Raw genomic sequence first — 12,808 nt, 5'->3', positions numbered from 1 at the left:
GTTCATCTACACATTTTCTGGGACCTTTTTTTATTAATTTGGAGTGGGTGTCGCTGGTAAGGCCAGCATTTACTGCCCATCTCTAATTGCCCTTGAGAAGGTGGTGATGAGCTGCCTTCTTGAATCGCTGCAGTCCATAAGACCATAAGACATAAGAGCAGAAATTAGGCCATTCGGCCCATCGAGTCTGCTCCGCCATTCAATCATGGCTGATAAGTTTCTCAACCCCATTCTCCCGCCTTCTCCCCGTAACCTTTGATCCCCTTACCAATCAAGAACCTATCTATCTCGGTCGTAAATACACTCAATGACCTGGCCTCCACAGCCTTCTGTGGCAATCAATTCCATAGATTCACCACTCTCTGGTTAAAGAAGTTTCTCCTCATCTCTGTTCTAAAAGGTCTTCCGTTTACTCTGAGGCTGTGCCCTCGGGTCCTAGTCTCTCCAACTAATGGAAACATGTTCCCCACGTCCACTCTATCCAGGCCTTTCAGTATTCTGTAAGTTTCAATCAGATCCCCCCTCATCCTTCTAAACTCCATCGAGTATAGACCCAGAGTCCTCAAACGTTCCTCATATGTTAAGCCTTTCATTCCTGGGATCATTCTCGTGAACCTCCTCTGGACCCTCTCCAGGGCCAGCACATCCTTCCTGAGATACGGGGCCTAAAATTGCTCACAATATTCTAAATGTGGTCTGACCAGAGCCTTATAAAGCCTCAGCAGCACATCCCTGCTTTTATATTCTAGTCCTCTTGAAATAAATGCCAACATTGCATTTACCTTCCTAACTACCGACTCAACCTGCAAGTTAGCCTTAAGAGAATCCTGGACTAGGACTCCCAAGTCCCTTTGTATTCCAGATTTCTGAATTCTCCCCCCATTTAGAAAATAGCCTATGCCTCTATTCTTCCTACCAAAGTGCAAGACCTCACACTTCCCCACATTGTATTCCATCTGCCAAACTTCTTTGCCCATTCTCCTAACCTGTCTAAATCCTTCTGCAGCCTCCCCGCCTCCTCAATACTACCTGTCCATGTGGTGTAGGTACACCCAGTGCTGTTTAGGAGGGAGTTCCAGGCTTTTGACCCAGCGACAATGAAGGAACGGAGATATATTTCCAAGTCAGGATGGTTTGTAACTTGGAGGGGAGCTTGCAAGTGGTGGAGTTCCAATGCATCTGTCACCCTTCTTCTAGATGGTAGAGGTTGCAAGTTTGGAAGGTGCTGTCAAAGGAGCCTTGGTGAGTCCATGCACTGCATCCTGTAGATGGTACACACTGCTGCCACTGTGCATCGGTGGTGGAGGGAGTGAATGTTTGTGGATGAGGTACCAATCAAACGAGCTGCATTGTCCTGGATGGTGTCAAGCTTCTTGAATGCTGTTGGAGCTGCACTCATCCAGGCAAGTGGGGAGTATTCCATCACATTCCTGACTTGTGCCTTGTAGATAGTGGACAGGCTTTGAGGAGTCAGGTGAGTTACTCGCTGCAGAATTCCCAGCCTTTGACCAGCTGTCGTAGCCACAGTATTTATATGGCTGGTTCCGTTAAGTTTCTGGCCACTGGTAACCCCCAGGATATTGATGGTGGAGGATTCGGTGATGGTAATGTCAAGGAGAGATGGTTAGATTCTCTCTTTTGGAGATGGTCTTTGCTTGGCACATGTGGCACAAATGTTACTTGTCATTTATGAGCCCAAGCCTGAATGTTGTCCAGGTCTTGTTGCATATGAATACAGGCTGCTTCAGTATCTGAGCAGCTACAAATGGCACTGAACACTGCAATCATCAGTGAATATCCCCACTTCTAACCTTATGATGGACAACATTTAAGCAATAAAAATGCTGGCCTAGCCAACGATGTCAATGCCCCTTGAAAGAATATAAAGGTAATTGACGAAGCAGTTGAAAATATTGGGGCCCAGGACAGTCCCATGAGGAACTCCTGCAGTAATGTCCTGGGATTCAGATGATTGACCTCCAACAACTGCAACAATCTTCCTTTGTGCTAAGTACGACTCCAACCAGTGGAGAGTTTTGCCCCCGATTCCCATTGACTTCAATTTTACTCAGGCTCATTGATGCCACACTCTGTCAAATGTTGCCTTGATGTCGAAGGCAGTCATTCTCACCTCACCTCTGGAGTTCAGCTCTTTTGTCCATTTTTGGACCAAGGCTACAGAGATCTGGAGCCAAGTGGCCCTGATGAAACCCAAACTGAGCATCAGTGAACAGGTTGTTGCAGTGCAAGTGCTGCTTGATACCTTCCATTACTTTAGTAACGATTGAGAGTAGGCTGATGGGGTGGCGATTGGATTTCTCCTTTTTGTGGACACGACATAACCTATGCAATTTTTCACATTGTTGGATAGATGCCAGTATCGTAGTTGGACCAGAACAGCTTGGTTAGGGTCGCAGCTAGTTCTGGAGCCTTCAGTACTACAGGCGGGATGTTGCCAGGCCCGAAGCCTTTGTGGTATCCTCAGCCGTCTCTTGATATCACATGAAGTGAATCAAATTGGCCGGAGACTGGCAACTGATGGTGGGGGTACCTCAGAAGAAGGCCCAAATGGAGAATCTGTTCAGCACCCTGGCTAAAGATGGTTGCAAATGCTTCAACCTTAACTGTTATACTGACGTGCTGAGGTCACAAAAAGTTCACACTGCCCGCCACTACTAAAGTGGAAATCAGTCATCAAATATAGGGGAAGCAGCGATACGCAATGAGTTGTGAATTTCCTCACACATACAACATCTCACCCTTAGCTTCCCTGTTATTGTTAAGAACTTCCTGGGTTTGAACATTAATTGTCCATTAAACTTGCTGCAGTGTCTGATAGTTGTTAATCCAATGCCAATTTACCTCTCTGGCCCTGAAAGGGAACAATTTAAAACTGTTTTGAGTTTCATTGCAGGCATAGTAACATCGTAGGGACTTTAAAAAGTTAATATTAAAAAATTTTTTTTTTTTTTTTTGCTGGCCTTTTTTCTCAATCCAATATTTCTCTCCCTATTACACTTTCTGTGACTGATTCGATCCATCAGTCTTTCCTGTTTTTTTCCTCAACACTAAAATATCATTAAGGAAATGGACTGTTCTGACATTCAACAAGGTCCCAGATAATCTCGCTATGCTGTTGTCAATTCATGTTTCTAGCAATTTACAGGTCAAATTTTATATATAAGGATGCATTCCATGTAATGGGACTGTTGAATTTCAGACTCTCCCTGACTAATGAAATATTTGACTTGACCAGTAAAATCCTCACATCTGAAACTGCTAGATTGATATGCCATCAGGGTAGGTAACCAAATCAGTCATTGAGCTCCAGGTGTTCAAGCTCAGAGTGAGGTACAATTTTTATTCAGCAATGTTCGTTCACAAATATTGCTTAGCTCCCTCTGATTCACATACTGAAATTTAAGATGATTTAGTGTCCCATAAAAACATCATATGTAACAGATTGAATCCCTCTGCCATGGTGTGGGAAGCAGGATGTAAAGACATTGTGGTAGTGACCCTCTGATATCACAGGCAGGTGAGCAGTCCTCTTCAGCCTCTCCCTCAGTGGTACTCAGGAGTAGGACTCTCATCTCTGAAGAACACTCAGCAACTCACTCTTCGCAGGTTCCAAAACCACTCATCAGAACGAAGGAAGGCAAGCATCATTGTAGCACTCCTTCCTGCCATTCCAGCATTTCATTGGTGTAAACCCAGCATCAATACTTTGTCAGGTCATTCCTCAAATGCTGCACCTTCTTACTCTGGAGGATGAGGGCACTGTAATTCCAGGCAATGGATCTGCAGACCTTGTAAGTAACATTACTGCAAAGTAACTGAACCTTAATGTCTGACCACTGTAGAGTGGGATCTACGTCACAATACAAAGTCTTTCAAGGCCCCCGTCATAAAGGAAGACTTGCATTTAAATAGCAGTTTGCACAGCCTCAGGTGCTTTACAGCCTATGAAGCACTTTTGAAGTGTAGTCTCTGTTGCAAGAAACTTAGCAGCCAATTTGCACAGAACAAAATTCCCACAAACAACAATGTGATAATGACCAGATAATCTGTTTTAGTGATGTTAATCGAGAGATAAATATTAGCCAGGACAATGAGGATAACTCCTCTGCCCTTCAAATTATGCCATGGGATCTTTTATGTCCATCTGAGAAGGCAGGCATGGCCTCAGTTTAATATCTCATCTGAAAGATAGCACACCTCAACAGTGCAGCAACAGAGTATCAGCACAAGTTGCAGTGCTCAGGTCTCCAGAATGGGACTTGAACTCAACCATCTGACTTGGGCTGTAGTTAACTGTAGGATCAACAGTGTATGGGAATGATCATTACAGCTTACCATTAGATACTAGGAAGGGTTAAGGAAGTTGGCTTTGTATTTTGTAACAGAATCTGAGGTGATTGAAGTTTTCAGAATTTTGAAAGGATTTTTAAAACTAGTACAATGTCCAAGGTAAAGGGATACAGGCTTTCCAGACAACATGAAAAATGATGTTAAACTGCAAAGAAACAGCAATTCCTGAGCCCATCTCCAGAATAACTTAAGCAGTGGATGCCAAGAACTTACTCTTTAAAAAGAGGTATATAAGCAGCATGTTTTCATTTAAATAGGTTTAATCCACTGGTTAAAAGCCAGCCTATGCAAATCTGGAAAGTGAGGCATTCCAGGCCATGATATTTCCCAGCAGTACTTTCTAAGTTCATCTTGGATTGTTACTTAGCAGCACTATAAAGGTGAACAGAACAAGATCATGTGAATTGTGCAAAGTGATTCTTTGCCCCAGTATCTCTACTATTTTTGGGTTGTGGGTATACAAAAAATAGTGGTGAGCCCGCAGATGACAGAATGGTGTCTGACAATCCCCCTCTTTCTGGCACAAAGCCAGCTCTACAGACACAAGAGTCACAAAATTATTCTCTGCATCATTAATTGCTCCCAGGCTGCTCATGTGTTGGCAGAAGTGACTCAAAAGAGCAGCACAGCTGTGGGTGGCAGTTTGTTTCACACGATATGCTGTCTTATCCTGACAGGAAGCGCAAGAACCATAACAGTTCTTCCCCAGTGAATACATGACCATCAATGATTTAACTTTATTTGTGACCACTTTTATCTAACCAGATATTTGCCTGCCAGTGTTAAACATCAGGACCAATAGAAAAATAAAATGGCCAGGCTAATATAGTAATTATGTGGCAATGGGACAGCAACATCAAGAACAGGACACGGCAAAACATCATCTGAGCAAACAATTACACAGCTGCTAGCTTTGAACTTAAGAAAAAAATCTCCAGGAGGACACAACTTTGTAATAAAATTAAAGTGCTGGAAAAACTCAGCAGGTCTGACAGTGTCTGTGGAGAGAGAAGCAGTTAACTGAGTTCAATATGACTTCTTCAGACACAAATTTGTGTTGGAAGGACATCTTTTTCTAGATGGTATGTTCCTGAAACCCCAGCTCCAACAGAAGCACTAAACTTGTAAACTGATGGCAGAAACACCATCTGTCCAAAGTAATGTTCACAAAGCAGAGGGACAAGAGCTGGACACTTTGAATGGTCCATATGAACTGCTCTGTTACACAGAGCCAAAGATTAGAAGGCTTAAGTTTTGATCTCTAATCTGAATGTAGATGATTAATCCAAAAAGGTTGCCTTTTTTCCCTTCAGCTTTCTCCTCTCATGAAAAGAACGAGCTTGTAATTTATAAAGGTGCATTGGCTACTCGTCAGTCCCTGCTCAAGTGATTGTGTGAGACTGTGGAGTCCTGAGGTTAACCAACTGTGTAGGCCGGAAGCAGGGCCAATGGTCCCATCCCCTGCCTGTTGTTGTTCTAGAACTCTCTTCACTTTCCTCCCAGCATTACCCGCCCCCACAACCAAGTCCAGGCCAGTGCTCCTACTCCCTACTCCCACACAAGGCCAATGTTGCTCTATGAATCCCTCCCAACAAATCCTATTTAAATTAGTGAATCCTTCTTGAGTGGAAATGCCAAGATCAGTGTTCCTTTCAAACACTGGGGTTAAAGCTTTTGGAACAAAAGAAATTTCCCCCAGTCAAAATCACTCACCCCTTTAGATTTCCATTCTCTGCTGTGTAATGTGTGTTCAGGGCGTCACTGGCTGGGCCAGCGTTTATTGCCCATCCCTAACTTTTTTCCCCCCATTTATTAATTCATTCACGGGATGTGGGCTTCGCTGGCTGGGCCAGCATTTATTACCCATTCCTAGTTGCCCTGGAGAAGGTGGTGGTGAGCTGCCTTCTTGAACCGCTGCAGTCCATGTGGTGTAGGTACACCCACAGTGCTGTTAGGGAGTTCCAGGATTTTGACCCAGCAACAGTGAAGGAACGGTGATATATTTCCAAGTCAGGATGGTGAGTGACTTGGAGGGGAACTTCCAGGCGGTGTTCCCATCTATCTGCTGCCCTTGTCCTTCCAGATAGTAGGGGCCACAGGTTTGGAAGATGCTGTTGAAGGAGCCTTGGTGAATTCCTGCAGTGCATCTTGTAGATGGTACACACTGCTGCTACTGTGCGTCAGTGGTGGAGGGAGTGAATGTTTAAGGTGGTGGATGGGGAGCCAATCAAGTGGGCTACTTTGTCCTGAATGTTGTTCAGCTGACAGTTGTTGAGTACCTTGAGAGAAAATGAAAGAGCTTGTAAAATGGAATTCTGGATGGCTCATGAAAACAATTATATGGTTATAGAACAAGGGTTAATTCTGCTTTATTGTAACATTTTAGACAAAACAGCCCCAATGTCATTTCAAACCATTAGTATCAATTTCTGGTTCAACATAGATAATTTATAAACACCACAAAGAATATTTTTGCAAAAATGTTCATGTGACCAAATATATCAGGAATAGGGGTGGCAATAGAAAACCCAAACCATAATGGAACAGAAAGAAAAGTGTTGAGGTTAAACTTGGAGATTTTAGATGTGTTCCTCAAAACACAGCAGGCAAACATCATTGCAAAAGCAACGTACGAGAGAAGCTAACCAAAGATGGCTGTGAGGCTGCTACTATCCAGCCAGTCACAAGAGTGCATAAACCTCAAGGGCTGGACTATAAAGCACCAGATCTTTCCCCACCATTGGCTTTTATCCTCTATTAACTGTCCACTCTCCAACAGCTGCAAGATAAGGTCTGCCTGCTCACCTGGAAGCCAAATAAACAGGCTAAGCAAAGGCCTCCTTTCAGCTAGTATTTGTATACTTTCCACACAAATGGAGAGGGCTGCCCTTAAAAGTATGTCCTAAATACTTATTATCATTATTGTGGAACTTGTGGGTCTTTTTAAAGTTCCACAAAGGTTCAACTGTTCTCCCACACTCACCAGGGCTTCAGCATCGAAGAATGGAGTGGGGGAGGTCAGAGGCTGTGCAGCTGCAGTCACTGAGTGGTAGCCATTTCCAAGAATGGGTGGCTAGTTTCATGGGACAGAAACCTGTAGCTCAAGAGGTGCAAGCAAACCTTCCCAAAGTACTACAGAGCAGAGAGGCATTGAGCTAAAATTAGCTCAGTATTACCATTACCACTTTAGTAATGAGTCAAATTGGTGTTGAAAATAATGCTGCAAACTAAAAGATGCATCTGCCGTGGCATGAGATGCAATAGATTTTTTAGCAGCCTGTGGTTTCAAGAAACATTCAACATCAACAGCTGATATCAAACCCACAATAGCAATTAAGTTTGTCGCCGATCTAAAACATGGGTTACAGGTAGACTGCGAGTAAAATAAACCCACTATCTGAGTTGGGTAGTTTGGCTAAAAGTCTTCCCTTTTAACTTAACCAGATTGCCTGGTGGATTCAGTCTTCCATTCTACCATCTGAATTATTAACATTCCTACAGAGTCCACCAGAAGGCCTGCCCTGATTCCCAAATCCAGACTACTCTGATGTAGTAGTACTTGGTGTATTACACAGAAGCTGTATTTTCCTGTCACTCTTTTAGCTTTCTCCCAATATCCACATGAGCTTCTACTATTGTTGCTGCTTCAAGATTGCAGAGGGGAGAAAGTGTGAATTATTGTCAAGTTTATTTAATATGTACAAACACTGGCTTCAACAATGGGGCATTTCTACTTTTGACCTAAATGAAAACTAAGGAAATAGACATACCCCCTCAATGAAACCTGCAAATACTGTAATACTGTTAATTTCTGAAACACACAAACTAAAAGCAACCAAAAAGCCTGTTTAAGCAAATGGCATTTTATAGATTAATGGGGCTTGTGAGCAGAGTTTACAGTTCTAGACACTTGCATTTCCAAACACTAGATTTATTCAATCAAGGGTTAGACATGATCTGTACTGTACACAGGCAAAAGGCTCCCATTCCCAGAATGTTAAACAAAATGCATTAATAATTCTCTTGGAGCAGACAGCACAAAGCTTTCTACAAAAATAAAAGAGACTAGCATGCATGGAGGCCACAGACAAACATTTCCAATAGTTTAAGCTATGAGCACATATTAAAAACCTGTTGTGAATTTGCTGTGTTGTAAACAATTTTTTTTATTGGTGACAAATGCAGTGGGAAGGCAGGCAAGTGATGCAGGCTGAATACACGCTCACCCTCCACAGTACGATTCATTGCTTGAATCACTGCGCAACGTTTACAAGAGGCGCGGACATGTGTTTTATTTCCTTCCTGTAGTGCACGAGCCCGGTTATAATATTATGGAAGCTGATAAGCTAAGGAGGAAGAGAAGCCGGCCAGGTACTAAGAACCTGAAAGGGGAAACACTCAAACTGGAACTGAATCATCAAGGGATGAAGGGGGGCGGCGCGCGGGGGGGGGGGGGGGGGGGGGGGGCTGGTGGCAGTGTGGAGGAAATGTAGGGCATCGTCCATTCTCACAGGGCATTTCTGGCAACTAGACAGAATTTTAGGAGTCCAGTGTAATAGCTTGGCAGGCAGACCAAAGGAGCTATAGTGGTTTGATGAAGGAAACAAAAAAAAGAACAAGGCACAAAGCTAGTCGCATTAGTATGAGTAGCAAAACTGAGGCATATCCAAAGAATGTGTGATTCTGTAATAAAAGCCTGTTGGGTCAATACTATGTCATGGTTAGTCCTACAACCCAGGATCTGTTCAACTACCTGAAGACCTCAGCAAGGCAAGAATTGGAGTGAAAGGCAAATAAAAGTGTTGGTTTTAAAACGTCTGAAGCCACAACATGGTAGCCCCTGTGCAAATATGAATTCTAAAAATCTCCTTCAAAAAGTAACCAGCACAGTGATAGCTAATCTAATTCAACCTGCTCCCACCCATACAGTGGACACTTTTATTTTAGGCACTAGGTGCATACTTTGGTTCGATGGTGAATTGACCTCAGGAACTCATCTGGTCCCCCTCCCCCCTATTCCACCAGGTGATTTCCTCAATGTTCAGAATAAGCAGTGAGCTTCAAGAAGGTGTAGAGCGCCAAGGCTTCATTTTAATAACCAGTAACTATGGTGTACCATGAAAACAGTGCAAAATGAACACTGCTAAGCAACCAGTTACAATAGCACACACTTGTCTATAGCTATTCATGGGGAAGGACTGCTCCAAGCCACCGAATGGGAGAAGAGGAAAGCTCACGTGGATTCGTTACATACACACTGCAACTGGATAAAATCCAATCAATAACAATTTTCCAATAGGGAAAAAAAGCAAATGACCATTACTGGCAGCTACTGTACATCCACCTGGTTAAATTGCAGTGTGCTGTGCTGCCTGGGAACAGAGCAACAATGGAGACAATCAATTTCCCACAGTCACCTCTGGGGGGCACATCAGTGGTGCACTGCTGCTCAATCCAACAAAACAGTTTATGTACAGTTATTCCACAAGCATCTACAGGGGAAATTAGACTTCCACAGCAAAGGATCAGGCCCAATACCTCAAACGGAGTGCAGCACCCCTCAGTAATCGGCTAGGTGGGGTGATAGCTTGTCAACAGTGTTTGATTTTAGTGTTGCACTGCAGGTGACAATTCTTTCACCCAGGTTATTAAATAAAGCACAGTCAGTGCACAGATATTAAAACATATAAGGCTTGAACTCCTTCATTTGAATTATTACTTAAAATGAGTTAGTCAGCCAAGGGAAGCCAATTTCAATACAGATTACCTCGGACTACTCTTTTTTAAAAAGACTGCTTGGAGGAGTGATCAAGTCCTTACTACCAATGTACAATACAAGAGAGGAAAATAAGTCACAGGCAAGCACAGGGGAGAGAGAGAGAGGCGAGAGAGAGGCGAGGCACGGGCGAGAGACGGGGGAGGGAGCACGGGCATGAGGGGGAGGCATGGGAGAGAGAGAGAGAGAAAGGAGGCACGAGAGAGAGGCACACGTGAGAGAGAGAGAGGGAGGCACGGGGGAAAAAGAGAGATAGATAGATAGATAGAGGGGCGAGGCACGGGGGAGGGAAGGGGAGGCGAGAGAGAGGGGGAGGCAATAGGGGGAGAGGGAGGGGGAGAGACAGACAGGGGGGTGGGCGAGGATGGGAGAGGGGGGCAAGGGCGGGAGAGGGGGAAAGTGAAGCAAGGGCAGGAGCGAGAGAAAGAAGGTGAAAAACGTAAACTAAGTGGCACATGCACAAGAAACCAGTGAGTGTGTGCGTGCGTGAAACAGTGCCCATTTCAGGCTTCAGAGGTTAAGCAGGACTCCGTCCGTAAAATGCAGTGCACCCAAATCAGACTGACAACATCTGGCTCCTCACAAAACCCTCTGGCCACTCGGAGTAGGTGAAGACCATCTGACTTGAGTTGGACACTGGCATAAGTGAGGCAGACTGTACATGCTGGGTATGAGTTTACCAAGGGAGCTGTCCGACATGGAGGATCATCACAGAAATGTAGGATCAATAAACTGCTTTTAGGAAAAACCTCCAAAAGGGGAAGGCACTAATATCTCCATTGGAATATTTCTGCCCATTAGCCAGATGTTTTGTGCCATTCCAGATTTTCTGAAGGCCATTCACTAAAATCTGACCCACAATCTCCATGTTAAGAGACATGGAATGGTTCTGCCTTACTGAATCGGAAGCCCACAAGCCAATCTTTTTGCAGATTGCCTGCACCCAAGCCCACCCAGCACTACTTAAGGCTGTGTATCATCAGTTTATCCAAGATCCTTGTGCCTCACCAGGCCTACACCTGGCAACCTATCTAGATTCACAAGTGTGAGCAATTCTGTTCTCGTTTAGCCAGAGTGTTTCCTCTTTACAGGCTCAGTCTTTACAGGTGTTACAGAACTGTAAAAGTGACTTATTCATGATTGTTTTCTACAGCTATCTATCTGATTGTATCCAAAAAATTGTGACTCCTCTACATATTGGATATGGCACCACAGACTAACGTTATATAGGCTGTACTCCAAACCATTTAAAATCATTCTTCTGAGTCCAATGCCTCAGTTATTCGCTCAGCTCCTTTACATTAAGTAAGCACTCAAGATAATAACTGAGGCTAGATGAATCTAGTCCCAGTAGCATCCCTAACTACCACAATCAGTAAGTTGGCAAGGGATCACCACATTTACATGCCTGTCACAGGCAGCAGGAATATCCATCAAGTGTTCCAAGTGTAAGGGGTGCAGCCAAGAATACACTCGGTTATCCCAGTTGGCTTCAAACTTGTACTGAAGCATTATCTATTGCGGCACTGAGATCGAGACTGCCTCTCTCCCGTCCTTTTCTCCATTTATTGTTAGTAATCATATAGCTTTAATGGTACGTGGGAAGAGCTCAGACAGAAACATTAAATTTCAGCAGGTAAGCAGATACTCAAAAATCCAATCGCGGTTCCATGGCAAAATGATGGTTTCCCCATTAGTCTGGAAGCGATGCACCAGATGTGATGCTGATACCGTGTGCGATGAACAGGCAGATGGAGGTGACCACATGTTCCCAGATCTTTAGGTCACTCGTTCTCTTCAGGGTTTTGGGGGTCAATGATCTGGACGTGAGTGAAAGGGAACAGTCCCTGTCGGCCATTCACCTCACCCTCCCACTGGCCGCTGATGTTCATCCTCGTCACTTTCACAAGGTCACCAACCTGTTAGAGAGAAAAATAACCAGAGTTCAAGTCACTGCATGGAATCGGAGTTAAGTCAATCAAAAGCAGTGGTGTGGGACGTCACAGCAACATGGAGGCTACCTTCTTTTGGCTCTTATTTGCTGCTTGTATCCATCATGTACAGTCCACTCTTAATTCAAAACTGGTTTTAGCACCAAAATCTGTCCAGGCTACCTTATTTACATCGCTCAATTGCAATTATTGTGTAGTTCTGGGATTTTAGTGAAAAATGACAACTTTGAACTCTCTGGAGTAGGCTGTATCACAAAGAACAAACCAATATACTTTTCATTGAGTGACATCTTAATTTTATTGTTAACAGGTCTGTACCCACGCCCATGACATCCTCACCAGTGTTTAAAAAAATGCTGGTTTGGTAGGTATAGCACATTTCACAATCTTACAGTACTTGATGCTGATCAAGTTAACATACCGAGTCCCTGCTAAAGACCACCAGACTGACTAACAGGCTGCGCTACGGTTCCTAAAATACACAAAAACCATTCCAATATGCTTTGTATTTATAGTACCCATCACCCCTCCCCGAGTCAGTTCAGTTCAACACCAACTTGCTATGGGGGTGGGATCGCACTAAACCAGGATAAATTTCAGCTGTTAATGGGCGAGTATCTACTGCAGCACTAGAACCAGGCGAGCTCTCTACTGACCTCTGCATCCAAATCCCGTGGAGCTTTTTATAACCAGCACCATACTCAAAATA

At 43.9% G+C, this 12,808-nt stretch overlaps 1 protein-coding gene across 1 annotated transcript in view; it reads right to left on the bottom strand.

Annotated features, from left to right (window-relative positions):
* Positions 1-6,724: 6,724 nt before the first annotated feature.
* Positions 6,725-12,808, bottom strand: part of crkl (v-crk avian sarcoma virus CT10 oncogene homolog-like) — a 75,729-nt gene continuing 69,645 nt past the window's right edge. The window contains exon 2 of the mRNA XM_078553816.1: positions 6,725-12,066. Coding sequence (XP_078409942.1) covers positions 11,932-12,066 — 135 coding nt within the window. The 3' untranslated portion in view covers positions 6,725-11,931. The remainder of the gene's footprint in view (positions 12,067-12,808) is intronic.

The sequence above is a fragment of the Cetorhinus maximus genome, chromosome 12 (genome assembly GCF_964194155.1).
Source record: "Cetorhinus maximus chromosome 12, sCetMax3.hap1.1, whole genome shotgun sequence".
Classification (NCBI taxonomy): Eukaryota; Metazoa; Chordata; class Chondrichthyes; order Lamniformes; family Cetorhinidae; genus Cetorhinus; species Cetorhinus maximus.
This window is presented reverse-complemented; position numbering and strand designations above follow the sequence as displayed.